This window comes from Sminthopsis crassicaudata, chromosome 3, assembly GCF_048593235.1.
Source record: "Sminthopsis crassicaudata isolate SCR6 chromosome 3, ASM4859323v1, whole genome shotgun sequence".
Classification (NCBI taxonomy): Eukaryota; Metazoa; Chordata; class Mammalia; order Dasyuromorphia; family Dasyuridae; genus Sminthopsis; species Sminthopsis crassicaudata.
In genome coordinates, this window is record NC_133619.1 from 486,297,469 (window position 1) to 486,318,552 (window position 21,084).

Sequence of the window (21,084 nt, forward strand, 5' to 3'; positions counted from 1 at the left end):
ATAATGTGTTTCATATGTATTTGTCATCCATCTAGATCATAAGCACCTTTGAGGAAGGGACTCTATTCTTCATAACATCTTAATATGTTATTAAGGGCCCCTCAAACATTTGTAAATCACATTTTGACTACTAGCTTAGAATAGTACTTGACACAGAGTTAAGTATTTAATAAAATGTTTGTTGATTGAATGATAACACTAGACTAGAAAATGTAAAGGAAACCAAATATTTCTAATAGCTGACTATTATAAAGTACTTTAAGATTTATAAAGTTCTTTACATACATTATCTCATTTGATACTAAAAACAAAATTGTGGATTTATATGTATTCTCCAGTTAATGGCTAAAATGGCTAATAAAGAAAGAATAATAGTTGAGGTATGCATAAATTCACAGGATAGATAGATAGATAGATAGATAGATAGATAGATAGATAGATAGATAGATAGATAGATAGATAGATCAGGAAAACTAAAGATGGCCCTGGTGGCAGTAAAAGATCTTAAACAGTTTAAGTTAGATCATCTCCAGTAATCCTAGTTTATATCTGACCACTGGACTCAGTTGACTCTGGAGGAGAAAGGCTGGTGACTTTACACAGCCCTCCCTTAATAAATCCATCTCAGTTACATGGCATGGCATCAGCTCCCTGTCATGGTCTTTGAGAATGAAGGACAAACAGCAATCACTGTTGAGAAAAGTTACCCCACTGATGACACAATTGAATTGATCAATTGGGCAGCACAGCTCTTTGATTTTTTATTTCTTTGTTTCCTTCTTTCTATATTACCTTATTAAATAAACTCCAGTAGCTCCCTATTTGCCACCAGGAACAAATTCAAAATGCTCTATTTGACATTCAGACCTCTTTACAACCTATCTCCCTCTTACTTTTCCAGTCTTATTACACCTAACTTTCCAATATTCTCATATGGGCAAGTCACTTAATCCCAATTGCCTCAGCAAAATAAATAAAGAAATAATGAAAAATAATTTTTATGCCTTTTCCCAGGTTCTTGATAAAAATGTTAAATAGCATAGGACCAGGCACAGGATTATTCTCCTGGAACCATTCTTCGAAGTTAATATCAGGTATTAATGACTACTTTTTGGCTCCAGCATATAGAATCATATAGAAAGAACTTTAGAGATTATCTTATCCAACTTGCCTGTTTTACAGAAGAGGTAACTAAGTCCAAGGAAATTGTGATTTTTTTTTTTCATGATCACATGGTTGTTCATTAGTGACAAAGCCAAAAATATAACCATAATCTCATTCCCAATCATATATTATCTCAATTAAGTATGCTATGATCTAAGCCTTTAGCAGTAGCTTCTGTATTGAAACAAAGACTGGCTGTTCAGATTAATTCTTATCTATTTAAATTACTTCAAAATATTGTATAAAATATTTAGACTTACTCTCCACTTCCTTTATATAATTAACATTAATAAAAGTACATCTAGTCAACTTGTTATGTTAATGAAATTTTCACTTCACACTAATTGATCTACCTCAAATTAGCCCAAATTAGTTTTAAAAAAAAAAAAAAAAAACATTACTTTCTAAAAACTTGAAGCCAGTAAGAGTCTTCAGGGAGGGAGTACCTTCCAGGCAACAAAAGACAACAAGGAGATCAGGAAAAAGAAAAGAAAAGAACAGACAAATAAGGAGACAATAAGGTGGGAGAACTCAGAAAGATCAAGTGATTCTTATATTAAAAACAAGAACAAATAAAAACTTTTTTTAAAAAAATCTGTTTTCCTTACATATGAAAGAAGAACACCAAAAATTAAAAAAAACAAAAAATCATAAAAAGGCAGTGGTACTCTACAGGTGCCATTGCCTTTTTATGCTGTTTGTTTTTGTTTAAAAATATTTCTGATGAAAAAAAAAATATTTCTGATGACAATATCGATGTAAAACCCTCCAAAAAACAGTCATTAATACAAAAAAAGAGAAGTCATCCAAAGGCAGATAGTTATGTTAAGAAACTTCTCCTAATTGATTTTAATCTAGTGTTTTCCCTTTTGCCAATTTAATCACAAATCCATTGTTCTTTTTTGCTGTCCATTTGAGGATTATTACAAATGACCTTGAAAGGTAGGTTTTAATATGTGCTGTTATATACCATTATGTGCATATGTAATTAAATACATCCATATATTAAGATTGACTTAAGCCTGTGATGGATAAAATAGAAACTTTGAAACAATGTTAGCACTATAGTTATTATATTTTATAGAGAGCTTACTACAGATGAATATTTGAAACTTGAAAAATAAACTTTGAATTATTTATAATTATGATCAAGAATTTAAAAATTTGTGTCATCTTGCAGTGCCTACAAAAAAGATAATTCACATTTTGATTCAAAAAATAAATTACTGTTTTACTGTATAATTAAACTCTTTTCCTTGGAAGGAAAGAAAGCTAAAATGCAATCTAAAAGTATACAGAAAAACATGAATAAGAAATTGATTTGGAATTTAATATAATAACAATAAGCAATAAACCACTATAAACTACAAACAAAATTTAAGTCATTTAACAATCTTATAAAGCAGAAGAATTTGTTTTCAAACTCACTCTTTATAATTTATTTTTAGCTTCAGAAGATTATTAGTAAACAGGATGATCTGAGGGGAACTACAAGTGCTGAAGCAATATGCCAGGTATGTAGTCATAACAAAAAAGTAGTATTTAATATCTGCAACATGTATTTACCTCTTTTTTTTCTAGAGGTTATTATAATGTACTTTGTGCAAAATGTATATAGCTTTTTCCATAATGCATGTTTATAATGGGTTCCAAACATGTTACCAATTACTTAAAAACTTACAGTGATTTGCCATTGCTCATTGGATAAAATTTAAACTGCCTGGTATTCAAAGCCTGCCATAAAGACTATTCAAACTTATCTTTCCAGCCTGATTTCATTCTACTTCTTTCATTCATTCTGAATTACAACAAAGTAACCATCCTTGAGCTTAACCTATCCACTTCTTCCTTTAATGTCATCTTTGCCTATGAAATACTTTTCTATAGTTTTTCTGTTTAAAGCTTTCTCTCCTCCAAGGCCCAGTTCAGATGTCACTTTCTCCATGAAGAGTCCCCTTACTTCCCCTGATGAAAGTGATCTCTTCTTTCTCAGATTTTTACATCTCTTCATTGCCCTTTCACATTCATCACCAGCTAACCTTAAAGGTCATCTAGTTCAACAGCTTCATTTTACTGATAAGGAAAATGAGGCCCTGAGGACTGAAATGACCTGACCAAAGTCACACAAGTACGAAGATTCAGTTCTGTGATTCAAATTCATGTTCTTTGACTCTAAATCCTGCATTTTGTATACTACATCATCTTGTGTTTCTATTTTCACTCTTTACCTATCCTCTTCTTTCCTTTCTTTACCTATTGAGTTCTTTTAAAACACAATATATCCCTTCTTTAAAATTCTCCTTTCTGTTGATAATGGTCTTCTCACTTAAGCCACTTATCTTCATGTACTTATTGTGGATTTTTTTTTTTATTCATTTTTCCAAATTATCCCCTCCCTCCCTCCACTCCCTCCCCCCCCCCATGGCAGGCAATCCCACACATCCCACATGCGCCACAATATAACCCAGATACAATATATGTGTGTAAATACCATTTTCTTGTTGCACATTAATTATTAGCTTCCGAAGGTATAAGTAACCTGGGTAGATAGACAGTAGTGCTAACAATTTACATTCGCTTCCCAGTGTTCCTTCTCTGAGTGTAGTTATTTCTGTCCATCATTGATCTACTGGAAGTGAGTTGAATCTTCTTTATGTTGAAGATTTCCACTTCCATCAGAATACATCCTCATACAGTATTGTTGTTGAAGTGTATAGTGATCTTCTGGTTCTGCTCATTTCACTCAGCAACAGTTGATTTAAGTCTCTCCAAGCCTCTCTGTATTCCTCCTGCTGGTCATTTCTTACAGAGCAATAACTTATTGTGGATTTTTAAAATATATGTAACATATTTCATCTTTCCTCCACTTATGCCATAAGCTCCATAATGGTACAAACTGTGTCTTATTCAAAGATATATGTCTGTGCATATATGCACATGATGCATATATGATTATAACTTCCTCAGATGTTAAGCAATTGTGCTTTCTTAAGCATCTAACATAGTGCTGTATACGTTGTATTAAACTTTAGATATCATTTTGGATAAAATGGAAGAGTGTGAATTCAGTAACATTCAGTTAGATGACTTTGGAACATATTGAATTGATATTTAATTATTCTCGATTGTGTCTGTGTGGCACGGAAATGGTGAGGGAACACCATTTAATAAAAAAAAAGCTGGGGAGATCTCTAGAGAAAAGCAAAGTTTATTGTACATTCTCCAGAGAAGGGCGTCCCACCCCTTGAGCAGACAATGGAAGAGAGGAAGCAGGAAGCGCCTCCTGTGGGCAGGATCAGCACCTTTAATCCCTATCACAAAACACCCCCTCCCACCACTGACCCTCATCCTCATTGGCTGAAAGTCTTACATTCTAAACTCTAGAACTATCCACGAAATTGAACTTGACCAATAAGTACAGAGTGGCCCATATTTGACTGAAATAGGGAGGAGATTGTGTCATGGGAAGGTCAAAACTGTCTTGAAAGATCTCACTTTATCTCATTCATGTCCAATTATTTGTGACCCCTTTTAGGGGTTTTCTTGGCAGATATATTGGAGTATTTTGCCATTTTATTTTCTAGATCCTTTTTACAGATAAACAAACTGAGGCAAACAGGATTAAATGACTTGTCCAGGATCACACAACTAGTAAGTATCTGTGGTCAGATTTGAACTTGGGTCTTTCTGACTCCAGCCTGGCACTCTGTCCACTGTTACACTAGCTGCCCTCTTGAACTGATTAGTCATATATTCTTCATTATAGAAAAAGGTCTCTTGGATAGTGGTCATTTAAGGGGAGAGGACAAAGATATGAGATCTGTTGTCAATGTAAAGGTAACAAGAACTAACAACTGATTGGATATGAGGGCTGAGGGAACAAGGATAAGTGAAATTACAGACTGGGTAACCTCTCCAGAAATAGGGAAATTTAGAGGACATATTGTGACATAATATAAAAATCAATATTTTCAGAATCAAAGGATCTGGTTTTCAGATACAGCCTCTCTTATACTTATAACCTGTGAGGCCTTGAACAAAAATCCCTTAACCTTCATGGACCACATTTTTCTCATCTCTAAAATCAGAGGATTGGACCAAACAGTTTCTTAGGTCTCTTGGAATTCAGATATGTGCTCCTATGGTCAAGATTACAGAGGGAAGAAGGTGAGGCCAAATGGGTGGTGGTAGTCACTAAATTATCTTTCTAATCTGGAACTGGAGTTTGACGTTTGTGGGGTTTGCCTTCCTTCGTATCCCTGGTGCTTAGCATAGTGCTTAGCACATAGGAGGCAATTAATGCTATTTTACTGACTAATTGGCCTGGAATACATGAAGGTATAGAATGCCTAAAAATTGCCATGAGGACATAGTAAAGTTTGGGGGAGAAGGGAAAAATGGAGTAGGGGAGTGTAAGGATTTACATAGCACTACTATGTGCCAGGTACTATGCTAAGCACTTTAAAAATATTATCTTATTTGATCCTCACAATAATTCTGTGAAGCAAGTGCTATTACTATCCCCATTTTCCCCCCTGAGGCTGGGGTTAAGTGACTTGCCCAGGGTCACACAGCTAGGAAGTGTTAAGTGTCTGAGACCAGATTTGAACTCAAATCCTCCTGAATTCAAGGCTGGTGCTCTATCCACTGCGCCACCTAGCTGCCCCCACTATCCCCATTTTACAATTGAAAAAAAAAGAAAAAAGAAAAAACTATGGCAAACAGATTTAATGCTTTGCCTAGGGTCATACTAAGTGTTTGAAGCCAGATTTGAAGTTAGGCCTTCCCAATTTAGGGCTTAGCACTTTATCCACTGCACAGACATTAGGCAAAGGCAGGTGTGGAATGATAAGTTAGAATTAGAGTTCTAGATCATGGAGGTAGAGTACTTAGGAATAAAGGTGACCATCCCTAGGTGTGGCTAAAGTAGATTGAAAATACTAGTCAAGGGGGCAGCTAGGTGGCGCAGTGGATAGAGCATCAGCCCTGAATTCAGGAGGATCCGAGTTCAAATCTAGTCAAGGCAGTCAGTGAGCTGGGAATCCAGAGTGCTTGAAGGATCATTATCGGTATTAATATTGAAATACCAAGTATATAGGAACAAAGAGGAAGACACTGAGCCACATACTAAACTCCTTTAGAAAGGGAGAATGGCCAACAGTCATACAATCTTAATCAGACTAAAGTGATAATAGTCAGATGTACTGAACCATAAAAAGGAGAGGTAGCTGAGTGAAAATCAGAAAGTGGCAATACGAAAGAAGTATGGCTATTCTTCCTCCCTGGCCAATATAATTATAAGGATGAGAAAAGAGATACTCATTGTTGGATGGGATGGCCACTTATACAATGTCTTTTTAAGGGAATATAGTAAGATGTCAGAGGGCAGAGCTCTCCTTTCAGTTTACTAAGAAAGTTCTGCTTGTGGAGATTTTGTGCCCAACCCACAGACATCCCACTCCTCAACCATCTAAACAATAGATGTAATAAAAAAAAAATAGGGTAATTTTGATTACTTTTGTAAGGTATTCCTGATTTTTTTTCTTCAGAGAAATAAAGAAATCTCATTATAAAATATGTCATATTTGAGTCAGCATACATCCTTTCACACCCTCAGCTCCTCTCTCAGAAATAAAGATGTTGCTACATACTGACCCTGTTATACCTTTGGTTTCAAAACTTCATATTATGATTAATTTAATCACTTATTTGCTCCTTTCTAATTCTACCTTGTGATAGTAAAAAATATTTTTAGAAATTATATACTTCCCCATTTGCTTTGAGTCCTGCCTTTTAGTAGAGTTTTACTAACTCCTATTCCTACAGGAAACAATCGCTTTCTATCCAATCATATTTCTTTGAATCCTCAGTCTTTTATTTTGCCACCTTTGGCCCACTCTTTATCATCCTGCTTGCTGATGAAACAAACAAAAAATGTTGTAAGACATCTCAAATATTATATCAACCATCATTAGAAAAATTGTCTTTCCTTGTTACCAAGAGAGGAATCTTGTTTTATTAATTTTGTATCTTTCCATTCAGCACATACCCTTTTTCTCTGAATTATTCTACCCTTTGGTATTTAGCTCATATTATATATAATCCATACTGTGTTCACCTATAGAATATAATCTCCTTAAGTAAGAATAGGAAGTATTTCATTCTTGTGTCTTTGTTCCCATTGTCTAACACAGAGCCTGGTACATAATTGACACTTAATAAACACTTGTTAATTGATGAAAGAGAAAGAAGAGGATAACAAAAGAAGAACAAGCACAGGGAAAAGTGGGGTATGGATGATTATTCAGCAGAGACTAGAAGGAGCAGTCTAACAGGAAGAAGGAGAAACAAAATCAAATGAGTCAGGAAAATCAAGAGAAAAATATTTCCAAGAGGAAAAGGTGATCAACAGTGTCAGATGCTGCAAAGAGGTCAAGAAAGATATCTGAAAAAAGGCTGTTCAGTATTAGGCGATTTGACTTTGGAAAGAATAATTTCAATTGAATGATGAGGTTGGAAATCAGATTGCAAGAGACTAAAGACTGAATAGAATTCAAGTTACTAAGTATAAACATCTTTTTTCAAGGAGTTTCACTGTGAAAGGGAAGACAGCTAGAGTATTTAAAGCTTTATGTCCTCAGAAACCAACTAGTATGAACTGTGCATCTTAAAAATAAGGAAACTAAGACTTAGAAAAATATGTGCGAAAAATATAAGTAATTGTCCCAGGTGTTAAGAAGCTAAAATAGTTTGATCACATAATGAGAAGGCAGGACTTATTGGAAAATACCCTGATATTGGGAAAGGTTGAAAGCAAAAGGACAAAAGATTGACAAAGGATGAGATGAATAGATAGTGTCATGGAAGCAACAAACACTTCAGATGTTTTATGTACAGATGTTTTTCAGATATTAAAGTGCTAAATAAATGCTAGTTGTTACATAAAAAAGACAGACCTTCAACAAAGGATATTTGAAGCTTTTTTTTTTTTTTTTTTTTTTTTTTTGCTGAGGCAATTGGGGTTAAGTGACTGGCCCAGAGTCACATAGCCAGAAAATGTTAAGCATCTAAGGTCATATTTGAACACAGGTCCTCCCGACTTCAGGACTGGTACTCTTATCTATTGCACTACCTAGCTGCCCCTGAAACATTCTTTAGAGGAGAAAGGGAGCAAGGCAACACATGAGAAGACTGTTCTAATGGTGAAATATAGAAATATAAGACAGATAAATAAACAAACACACTTGTCTAGAAAACACTAAGCAATGAAATTATTAGATACACTTCAGGACACAGTGGAGAACAGAAGGACCTTGAATGCTATGGTCCACAAGATTATGAAGAGTCAGACATGACTGAATAACTGAACACAAAGCCCACATAGTATGTATCAGACCTGGGATTTGTATCCAAGTCATCTAATTTTAAATGTATTGCTTTTCCACTAAACTGTCTTGCCTAGTGCTTTTGTCTTATAATAAACTTTTCAATATAAAGAATATTCATTGTACTGCAAATCCACAATTCTCTAAAGAGAATGTTCCTGCTGAACTCACTTAAGAAAAAAAGTTTCTAATTTTTATATTCTCCATATGCCAAGAGCACACACTGATAGAACATGTTTTAAATACTCTTGTAATTAGATTAGATTTTAAGATTATTGAGTATAAAACTAAATACAGCTGTAGTTTTACCAAAAATTCATTTTTAATTACCATGGGTATTGTTTTTCAGTCTATTCTTGACAGCACAGATGTTTCCAAGTTTTCCTTGCTCTTTCTGTTGGAAAAGATTTTTCACTGGTGAATATATTTTCTTTGATTTTATGTAATATTTTCTCCAATTAATCAAACACAAAAGGATTAATGATAACTAAAAATAAAAGTAAATAAAAGAAATTTGAAGAGCCAAAATATCTTTTAAACATTTTTTACCTAACCATTATATTTTTATGGGGCTTCTTACCTTTAATAACTTTAAAGATGCAAACTTTTTCATAGGCTCTTTAGAAAAAAATAAATTAGGGTGAAAATGTGGCAATTAATTGAAAATATTTATTTACAGATGTTACTTGGCATAGAATCATCCAATATAAGAACATTTTAAAAGTTATCCTGTCATCTTCATTATTCCTACCAAATGCACTAATAGCTTCCTAATCACCCAAGCCTTATAACTCTCCAGACTGACTAGTATATACCCTTGTCTATAGTGAATAAATCTAGTATCTAGCATTACCTGAACTATAAACACTTCTTAACCCATTACTCTTAACAAGCCTGACCAATCATATTTCAAGAAGTTCAAAGTACTTTATATCCCAAGTAAGTAAGGTCCTTTTCTAGAGTAAGGTCCTTAAAGACTTGGAATGTTTTCACACTTATTGAGAGAGTTTCATTTGGACAAGCACTGATACTTATTTCTTGTGTTGATATGAAAGGGATTAATAGCTCTAGTTTCCAGTCTCTGGGAAAAATGGTCAGATTAGATGTCCTTAGGGGACAGCTATACTCTGTCACCAGCCTATAAGGACTTATTTTAGGACACATCTGTTTTGGCCAGAAACCCTGAGGATCTTCCCTTTTCAGACTGGTTTGTAGTTTGTTTTTTTTTAGCTGGGTAAAAGAGGCATTCTCTGCATCAAGCACTGATTGGGCATTGCCTCAGTCAAACTAAAATCTGTTAAAAACTTTAACTTAAAAAGGTTAAGGTCTCCTACTACATCTAGGGCCGCCTCCAGTTTTCCAGATCTATATTTTGTCACTGGGCCCAGATGTCTCTAGAAGAGAAAGTAAAGCTGGTGACTTTGCACAGCCTGTTCTCACTTAAATCCAATTTATTTGCATGTTGTAGCATCACCTCCTTAGTGTCATGTCACGCTCCTCTTCCAAAATGAAAGATAAAGCAATAACAATAATAATGCACAGAACCTTTTTTTGGTAACCTAGACAGCACAGAGAATGCTTTATATTCATCTTGTACTATCTAGGTGAAATAATGGTTAATTCACAAGCTGTTCTTTTCTTCCTTCCATCCCAAAAAGGGTAATACAGAAAAAATTATTGGTAACTAGTATTTCACATCACAACAGCACAGGACACAGGCAAATAAATTCAAAGCATATAATAGGATGGAATTGGCAAAAGATACTATATTTGGAGTCAAACAATCTAGATTCAAATCCTGGCTCTATTATTTACTACCCATGTAGTCTTGAACAGATCACTTAACTTCTCTCAGGCTTAATTTCTTCTTCTATAATGTGAGAATATTGGACAAGATGATCTCTAAAACACCCTCAAGTTATAAGGCTATGATTTCATGTCCTCCATTCCAATTCAAAGAATGTAGCAATGCCCATGCAGAGGCAACTAATTGGCACAATGGATATAGTGCTAGCTCTGGAGTCAGGAATAGCTCAGTTCATGTATGAACTCATATATTTACTAGCATTGTGTAATACTGAGCAAGTCACTTTATTTTCATTTGCCTTAGTTTCCTCCTCTATAAAATGGGGAATTTAATAGTAGCACCTATCTCTCAGGGCTGTTTTGAGGATTAAATGAGGTAATAATTATAAAGCATTTAGCACTGTGCTTGACACTTTGGAAGCTCTCTATATATAAATGCATATTCCTTTCCCCCACCCCATCCCAAGCTCAGGGATCCATGCAAAGGAAAGATGTGCCATATTGCAATGGAAATGTAGGAGACAAAGAATGAGGGAAGAAGTCCGAGAGAAATTCTAGGAATATTACAGAAAATTTGAAAGACAAAAACTACAAAGGAATAAATATGAGTTAAGTATATAAAAGTGTAAGGTTAAGTATAAGCCTAGCTCCAAAAAATAACTCATAAAAAAGGAGGGAAAATGAAGAGAAATGTACAAAAATGATTTAACATATTGAATAAGTATTTTACCATGCAGGAAAATAAACCAGAAGTCCTCAACAAAAAATAATTGGCAGCTTTCCCAAAGACTAAAAAACAACAGTTAAAAAAACCTCCAGAATGGTTTTTAAAATCTATTAAACTTCTAAAACAAGGTATTAGCATGGACATTATGTCAGAAATCAGCTCCTAAATCTAATAAAAACAACTGCAAAGTAAACAACTTAGAATAAATAATTAAGAATCTCCCTAAAGTGATAGAAACTCTGAAAAAGAAAATGATAGGTTTGGAACTCAAATATGAAAGAAGAAAATTTGGCTGAAGAAAAAGAAAAGCAACTTTGATAGCATGCACAAATTCTAAACTATGCTAAGTCATAGCAGTAGATCTTGAAAATATATCTATAGAAAGAACTTAAGAATCATTTCCCAGTAGAACATAATAAACTCAGAAATGAGAATAGTATTAGTCAATAATAGAAGAAAACTTCCCAGAGCTTTTGTATACATATAAGAAAATGATGATTGATCAAATCCATAGATTAACATCAGAGAAAATCCCTTTGCTTGAAACTCCAAGTCATGCAGTAATTAAATTTCAGAATTTAAGTGCCAAACAAAATTTTTAAGCATTAAAGATAAAGAACTTAAGTTATGATGCGGCATCAATTCAAATTGCTAGGATTGTTCCATGGCCATGAGAAATTAGAGAAAAGATCAAAATACACTGTTTCAAAAAGCAAAGGAACTCAAAAGACAACCTAAAATAACATTCTGAAAAACTGAACTTAATCCTGCCTCAGACATATACTAGCTGTATGAAGCTGGGCAAATCTGTCTTTCTCTTATTTCCTCATCTATAAAATGAAGCTAATAGCCCCTGCTTTGCAAGTTTATTGTAAGGATAAAATTATATAATTTTACATACAGATGTTTTTCAGATGTTAAAGTGCTAAATAAATGCTAGTTGTTACATAAAAATAGACAGACTTTCAATAAAGGACATTTGAAGCTGGTTGGTTTTTTTTTGTTGTTGTTTTGTTTTTTGGTTTTTTTGGTTTTTTTTTTTTTTGCAGAGGCAGTTGGTTAAGTGACTGGCCCAGGGTCACACAGCCAGAAAATGTTAAGTGTCTGAGGTCATATATGAACACAGGTCCTCCCGACTTCAGGACTGGTACTCTATCTATTGCACTACCTAGCTGCCCCTGAAACATTCTTTAGAGGAGAAAAGGAGCAGGGCAACACATGAGCAGACTGTTCTAATGGTGAAATATAGAAATATAAGACAGATAAATAAACAAAAACACTTGTCTAGAAAACACTAAGCAATGAAATTATTACTATCATGTTTCTAAACTATAGTTTAAAGAATGAAAAATTTTAACGATCAATTGTTTTTTAAAAACCAGAGGGATTCTCAAGGGATGAAAAGTATTTAAGAGGCTAATTAATTAAAACAGTCATAAAGAATCAAAAATTAGAAGAGCCAAATTAATATTCATTGCACTACATCTGATCTTTCTTTAGTAGTTTTATCAGTGTCTCTTGGGAAGTTGCTTGAGTAGCAAGAGGAAAGGCAGGAGACAGGGAAGTCTTGGAGATGCACTCCCATCTGGCCTAGAGGTGAGAAGAAAAGGGATAATTCTCTCAGCAAACTTAAAGGGATGGTAAAGTAAAAAAGTGAAGACAGGGACTGTAATGGGAGAGAAGGCTTATTGCCCTAGATAAGGAAGTTAGAAGATGCCATTAAAGATTATCCTCACTGGGGAATAGAGAGGGTAAGGTGAGAAACAGGAGCCTCTGTGTGTGTGTGTATATGTATGTGTGTGTGTGTGTATTTATATATATGTAGAGAGCTGGAACTCTGGAAAAGTATACTTGAAGCAAAGATACTTATAATAAGGTATTTACTTAGTGTGATTGATGAGATAATGGTTCTCTAGTTCACATATACTTAGTATTCAGTGTGATATGGTAATGTAATGGTTCTACAGTTGGCACATGCTCAGTGTGCTGTAGTGATGTAATTGTACGAAGGTATTTAAGGGCTGAGAGGACTTGAAATAAGCAGATTTGAGTGAGTGCTCAGACAGAGGAGTCACAGACGAGGACTTAGACACAAAAGAGACACAGTAGATAAAAACAGAAATAGAGCTCCTCCAGAGAGCTAGTCCAGACACTGCATATATACATATATTAAAAATATAATCACTTTTTATTTTATCAAAATACATGCAAAGATAGTTTTCACTATTCACCCCTTCAAAATCTTGTGTTGCAAATCCCTCTTCCTCCTTCATATCCCCCCATAGCAAGCAGTGTAGCATATGTTAAATATATTTCCATATTTGTCATGCTGCACAAGAAAAGTAAGATCAAAAAGTGAAAAAAAGAAGAGGGGGGAAAAAAACAAGCCAAAAAAAAAAAAAAGATGAAAATACTTTGCTTTGATCCACTTTCAATCTGCATAGTTGTCTTTAGATGCAGATGGCTCTTTCTATCACAAGTCTATTAGAATTGCCTTTAATCACTTCATTGTTGAAAAGAGCCAGGTCCATCAGAATTGAACTGGTTTCATATTGATGTTGCCGGGGCAGCTAGGTGGCACAGTGGATAGAGCACCAGCCCTGAGTTCAAGTCTGACTTTGGACATTTAACACTTCCTAGTTGTATGACCCTGGGCAAGTCACTTAAACCCAATTGCCTCGGGGGGGGGGGGAAGAAGAATGTTACAAAATATTGATGTTGCCATGTATAATGATCTCCTGGTTCTGCTCATTTCACTCAGCATCAGTTCATGTAAATTTCTCCAGGCCTCTCTGAAATCATCCTGCTGCTCGTTTCTTATAGAACAATAATATTCCATTTCATTCATATGCCATAACTTATTCAAGACATTCTCCAACTGATGGGCACCCACTCAGTTTCTAGTTCCTGGCCACTACAAAAAGGGCTGCCACAAACATTTTTGCACATGGGGGTTCTTTCCTCTTTTTAAAGATCTCTTTGGGATATAAGCCCAGTAGAGACACTGATAGGTCAAAGGGTATCCACAGTTTTATAGCCCTTTGGGCATGGTTTCAAATTGATCTCCAGAATGGTTGGATTAGTTCACAATTCCACCAGCAGTGTATTAATGAGTGTTTTTCCACATTCCCTTCAATATTTGTTGTTATCTTTTCTTGTTATCTTAGCCTCTATGAGACATGTGTAGTGGTACCTCAGAATTGTCTTTTGTATTTGTATTTCTCCAATCAATAGTGATTTAGAACATTTTTTCATATAAATAGAAATGGCTTTAATTTCTTCATCTGAAAATTGCCTTTGACCATGTGTCAATTGGGGAATGGCTTATAAATTTTAGTCAGTTATATATTTTAGAATTGAGGCCTTTATCAGAAACATTGGATGTAAACATTTCTCTTCCCACAACCCCAGTTTTCTGCTTCACTTCTAATCTTGATTCCATTGGTTTCATTTATAATCAAAATTATCCATTTTTATTTCATAATATTTTCTAGTTCTTCTTTGACTATAATCCCTTCCTTCCCCACAGAGCTGAGAGGTAGACAATCCCTTGTTCTCCTAATATGCTTATAATATCATCCTTTATATATAAATTGTGAACCTATTTTGACCTTATTATAGGATGTAAGCATTGGTCAGTATGTATACTGTTTTGCCATACTAATTTTCCAGTTTTCCCAGCAATTTTTATCAAATAGTGAGTTCTTATCCCAGAAACTGGAATCTTTGGATTTATCAAACACGAGATTACTGTAGTCATTTACTGTTGTATCTTGTCAACCTACCCTATTCCATTGATCCACTTCTCTTATTTCTTAGCCAGTACCAAATAGTTTTATGACCCTTCTTTATAATAGTTTCAGGTCTGGCACAGCTAGACTATCTTCTTTTGCATTTTTTTTTCATTGATTCCTTTGAAATTCTTGACCTTTTGTTATTCCAGATGAATTTTGTTATTATTTTTTCAAGCTCTCTAAAATTATTTCTTGGCAGTTTGATTGGTATAGCGCTGAATAAGTAGATTAAATTAGGTAGAATTGTCATTTTTATTATATTAGCTTGGCCTACCCATGAGCACTTGATATTCTTCCAGTTGTTTAGATCTAATTTTATTTATGTGAAAAGTATTTTGTAATTATATTCATATAGTTCCTGGCTTTGCTTTGGCAGGTAGATTCCCAAATATTTTATATTATCCAATTATTTTAAATGGGATTTCTTTATCCCTTGTTGCTGGACTTTTGGTAACATAGAAATACAGATGACTTATGTGGGTTTATTTTATATCCTGCAACTTTGCTAAAGTTATTGTTTCTAGTAGTTTTTTAGCTGATTCTCTAGGATTCTATAAGCATGCCATTGTATCATCTGCAAAGAGTGATGATTTTATTTCCTCATTATCTATTTCAGTTCCTTAAGTTTCTTTTTCTTTTCTTATTGCTAAAGTTAAAATTTCTAATACAATTCTGAATATTAGTGATGATAGTGGGACGTCTTGTTTCACCCCTCTTCTTACTGGGACTGCTTCTAGTTTATCCCCATTACATATAATGCTTGCTGATGGTTTTAGATAGATGCTACTTATCATTGTAAGGAAAACTCCATTTAGAGAAATGAGAGCCTTATAATGGGGTTCAGTTGGGGGAATGATCCCCACAGTAGAAGAATTCATTCTCCATATAATAATTGTGTTTTTTATCAAAACTGCATCCTACTCCAACAGAAGAGATATGAATTACCAGGTGTAGTCAGTACTTTGGGTAGTTAGGCTACTATATATAGATCAGAAATAAGACTCTAGGCCTTAGGAGAGGATTGAATTTGTCATCGCTAGAAATGTAACTGACTTCATGACTCAGAGTGACTACCACCACTGATTGCTTCATGAATTGGTATGTCTTTATGAGAGTCTCAAGCTCCACTTAAAGTAAACAAATAGGAAGAAGAATAGACTAGGAGATAGAAGTAAGAAACAGCACAAATAAAATATTCCTGGAAAGTTTTTCAGAAAACATTGTTAGTTAAACTAAGAGAGGAGAGGAAGTACCATACACATATCTGGGTGACAAAATGTTAGGACCAAATGACTAAAAATAGCTTTCTATCCACTATTACATAAAGCCTCACAAATGAATATCAGTGCACGAAACTATAATTCTAACAACAACAAAAAAAGACTATAGCAATATATAAAAGATTATTGAATATGTTATGTTTATGCTAGGAATGCAAAGATGAATCAACAACTAGAAAATAACATAGTTTATTATACCCAATATTAGGAAAAATAATTCACATAAAAACACATGATTATTTCAACAGATAAAGTCAATAGATTAAGTACCTACAGTACAGTATACAGTACATTGGGTATTAAAAAAAGAGAGAGACAGAAAAAAACCTTGCAAAAATACAGTATTGATAGATGTTAAAACTGTAAAAACTTTAAGCACAAAAAGCCCATTTTAAATAATAATTATATCTCTAAAATTAAGAGATAGTATAAGTTTATAAGGGAAAAACTAGAAAAATTTTCAGGATATTCAAAGATAAAAGCAGCATGCTTTACTTTCCCTTTAAAAACCAGTTCTAGAAATTGCTAGTGCTAGCAGTTAGACCAGAAAAAATCATAAGTTATTCAGTAAAGAGATTAAAGTATCCTCATTTACCAATGATTTATTGGTTCACTTAGAAAACATGAAAGCAGCAGCAAAGAAACTAAATGAAATAATTAAGTTTCTTTAATATATTGGGATACAAAGTTAAATACACAAAAATCATAAGTATTTTTACATAACAAATCAAGAAGAAAATATAGAGAAATCCCGTTCAAAGTAATATCACATGACCAACAAGCTTGAGGATGACTGGATTTTTTTTCTGATACAATCTCTGAAATATCTCCAAAATAATAATTAGGTGCAAGAGATAAAGCAATTTCAGCTGTCTTTGTTGCCTAAGACACCAATAATTCTAATGAGGTTAAAACTCAATGAACTGGGTAGAGAATGCTACCTCTTCCTTGCTTCCTTGCTCTAGCAAGGTTGCATATACTAATCCACAGACTTGTAGTAGAAATTGCCTCTGCCTACCCCACTTCACTTTTTCCAGTGCTGCAGAAAACAGCTCTGGATGAGACTGCAATATGACATCTCTCTCTGCCCCATCAGTATCCTTCAAGAGAACTGAGGAACAGATGAAACTGGGACAGGATGCTAGAGTATACATGGATCCACCATATGCATATTGTATAAAGCAAAGGGTGGCCAACTATGGTCAGTTTTGTTCCCCTTGAAAATTGCTTGGAACAGAGACTGAGGCTAGTAAAATGTGAATTGTCCAGAATGTGAGGAAGTTGATATGGCTTTTAGATGCAATCTCCAGGAAAACTACAAAAAAGGAAGGAGTCAGAAAATGAGTAATGCAGGGGAGGGGCAAAGAACAAACTGAAGAAAACATAATTAAAGCCCTTGAGCATAAGCAGATTAACCATCCAGAAATATATTAATTAAAAAGAATTTCTGTAACATGACCATTATGTATCTATTAGAAACCAGAAAGAGGAATGAATGTAATAGTGTTCCAAAGAACAAAAGTTCAAAATGAAATCCAATATGACATAACCATCAAAACTCAGCATAGCCAAAAATGAAAAAAAAGGTTAGTTCAGTATAATGAAAAGAAAGCATTTGAAGCATTACTACAAAGAACACCAGATCTAAGCACATTATTTGCTTTTCAAATAGAAATACCAGAAAAGTAAATAAATATAGCAACTAAGACAACAAAGATAACAACAGAGAGATCATTAAGAGATTTATTTTTTTTAAGTATACAAGGAAACAAGGGTGGAATAAAAAATGATGGAAACAGAAATGAAATATAATTATAACTCTTACAGCATTGTGTGTACAAGTGAATCAGTGTTTTTAGGGCTAAGTAGTAGAATGAGAAGGGAGAAAGACAAAAAGGAGGAGGAGGAAAAAAAGATTTAACAGATTATCAAGTCAAAGTTAGTAGTGAAGGGAAAATAATACCTTTAATTTTTCAAAAAGAAGTATACAGGAGAATGGATGATTTGGCAAAGGGAGTGACTGAAATAAGGGAAGAAGAAGAGAGGAAGAATTATTGTTTCATCGGTAGGAGTGCCTGATATATAATAGGTGCTAAAGGTTTATTTAATTGAATTGAAAAATTCTCCTTTGGACAAAGAGAGAAATTCTTAAGAGATGGAGAACATAGAGTGGTTATAATCTGCAAAGACTTTGTACTTGGAGAGAACACTCATTCTTCCTCAAAAGAAAGAGACTTAGAGTTCCTTGAGACAATGAACACCTGAAAGAGTGGGAAACCATGGATCCAGAGGGGAGATTTCAAGGCAAGCAAAGGGGAAAGGATTATGGAAAGGGTACATATTAATAATTAGCAGAAAATTTAAAAATCATAACAAATCATAACAGGGACAGAGGAAAATTCTGACCATGGAGCAAAATCCTTTCTAGATGCCAAACCAGGAATCTTTCCATTTGCCTGAAAGGACTCCCCCTGTACAGGGAGTCTGCAACTATCTGCTGCCACTTCAAAGCCAGCCTCTGTAAGTAAGAAGACCTCAGAGCTCACAAGAATATCTTGTACCTTTTGTCTTCTGCCTAAGGATTCCTCCTGCAAGAGATCAGGCAGAGTGTCTTTTGTCTTCTTTTTCTTATTATCTCCTTTCCTTGGTGATAGGCTTTTCATAACCCATTTGGGGTTTTCTTGGCAAAATTACCGAAGTGGTTTGCCATTTTCTTCTCCAACTTATTTTACAGATGGAGAAACCAAGGCAAATAGGATTCAGTGAGTTGCCCAGGATCACACAGCTAAGTGAGTGTTTGAGAATGGATTTGAACTCAGGAAGATGTCTTCCTGAGGATAGAGGCAGCCCTCTATCCTCTATGTCATTTGGTTGCTCCATCTTTTATATACCTCAAACAATGATTTCCATCTGTGTCAGCACAAGACAAACTCCACCTCTCCCTGCTAGACCAATCTCCCAACTGGTACAAAGTGGAGCAATCTACCTTCCAACTTCAAGCCTTCTTCCTCCTTCTGTAGCTCTTCTTTGCAGGAAGAATGAGAAGAGAACTATGGGGAAGAGAATTCTTTCTCTGATCAGACACCAATCCCCTCTCTAGTTGTGCCCTTTTCCTGCCTAATCCCTAGTCTTTGAAGGGAAGGGGACTTGGGAAGCAAGACCTCCCATCTGACTAACTGGCCACCTGCCTCTCATCTCATATTGCACTTGCTTCCAACCAAAGCGCCAAACTTCAGTGGGAAGAGGAATGATGCCCTTTACTCAGTGATGAACTTCTCATAATTGACATGCCCTTCACATCCCAATGACTCAACTTCTGCAGGTCATCATTCAAACCATGTTCCCCAAGCCTTCACCACCCAATTCCTTATTCCCAACCCCTTGAATCCTTCCACTCCAAAGTTTCAACAAAATGTTGTAGAGGGCTGGAATTCTGTAAAGGTGTACTTGAATCTTAAACAGCAGAGCACTTAAGGTTAATTACCTACTCAAAGTGTGATAATGGTTCTATAAACATATGGTGATTGTGATGGCTCTCCTCAAGATTGGTACCCTTGCTGAATGTGTGGTAGTGAGATAATGATAAGCAAGGATTGGAAGGCAGAGGGAGAGGGATCAGAGTCTCTCTACTGTAGCACATTGAAGAGGGAAGACTTCAGGCTCCAAACTCTAGAGTCTAGGATTCATCTTTAATGAGCCAAGTGACATATATAATGTCTGGGCTAGCTCTCTGGATGGCCTCAGGATCAGTCAGAGTCAGGATCAGTCAAAGTGCTTGGTCTTTAGGAGAAGAAGTGAAGGAGTCAGGCAAGCTGCCACATCTGATCAGTGACCTACTCAGGTTGTTTCTACCTCCCCATTTTTCTAGTTGACCCCTTTGCCCTCACATAGCTATTCCCCTCAGTCAAGCCTTTGTCACCTCAACCTAGATAATTGCAACTACCTGTCCACCTATCTTTACCATATCTTTGTTCTAGACCCTGTAGCCAAAGCAATCTATCATAATCTTGGCTCTAGCCATATGACTCTCCCCACTTCAGGATAAAATATCAACTTAAATCTTTAGCTTTTAAAGTCTCCTATAACCTGCCCCCATCCTATCTTTCCAGCCTTGTTAGCCTCTCTCCTTCCACTTCTATTCTGTGATTCAGCCAAATTGGCCTTCTGCCTCTTCTTCATAGAAGAAACTCTCATCTTCCATTTCTGCTTTTACAATTGCCATCTTCCATACCCAAAATGCATTCCCTTCTTATCTCTCTTCTTAGCGTCCAGCTAAAATGCAACTTAGGCATCACTTTTTTAAAAATTATTATTATAGCTTTTATTTACAAAACATATGTATGAGTAATTTTTCAACATTGACCCTTGCAAAACCTTTTATTCCAAATTTTCCCCTCCTTCCCCCCACTTCCTCCCCTAGATGGCAGTTCAATACATGTTAAATATGTTAAAATATATGTTAAATCCAATATATGTATACATATTTACACAGTTATCTTGCTGCACAAGAAAAATTGGACCTAATAAGAAAAAAAACTGAAAAGAAAAACAAAAATGCAAGTACAAAATGAGTGAAAATGCTATGTTGTGGTCCACATTCATTTCTCATAGTCCTCTCTCTGGGACTCTCTTCATTACTGAACAATTGGAACTTGTTTGAATCATCTCAATGTTGAAGAGAGCCACGTCCATCAGAATTGATCATCACATAGTATTGTTGTTGAAGTATATAATGATCTCCTGGTTCTGCTCATTTCACTCAGCATCAGTTCATGTAAGTCTCTCCAGGCTTTTCTGTAATCATCCTGTTGGTCATTTCTTAAGAACAATAATATTCCATAACATTCATATACCATAATTTATTCAGCCATTCTCCAATTGATGGACATCCATTCAGTTTCCAGTTTCTAGCCATTATGTAAAGGGCT

General features: G+C 34.9%; 1 protein-coding gene across 2 annotated transcripts in view; it reads left to right on the plus strand.

Moving 5' to 3' along the window:
• The window catches only part of MICU2 (mitochondrial calcium uptake 2), a 162,992-nt gene that overhangs the window by 130,176 nt on the left and 11,732 nt on the right, over positions 1 to 21,084 (plus strand). For both annotated transcript variants that reach the window (XM_074303671.1, XM_074303672.1), the window contains one exon: positions 2,613 to 2,678. In XM_074303671.1, the coding sequence (XP_074159772.1) occupies positions 2,613 to 2,678 (66 nt within the window). The remainder of the gene's footprint in view (positions 1 to 2,612; positions 2,679 to 21,084) is intronic.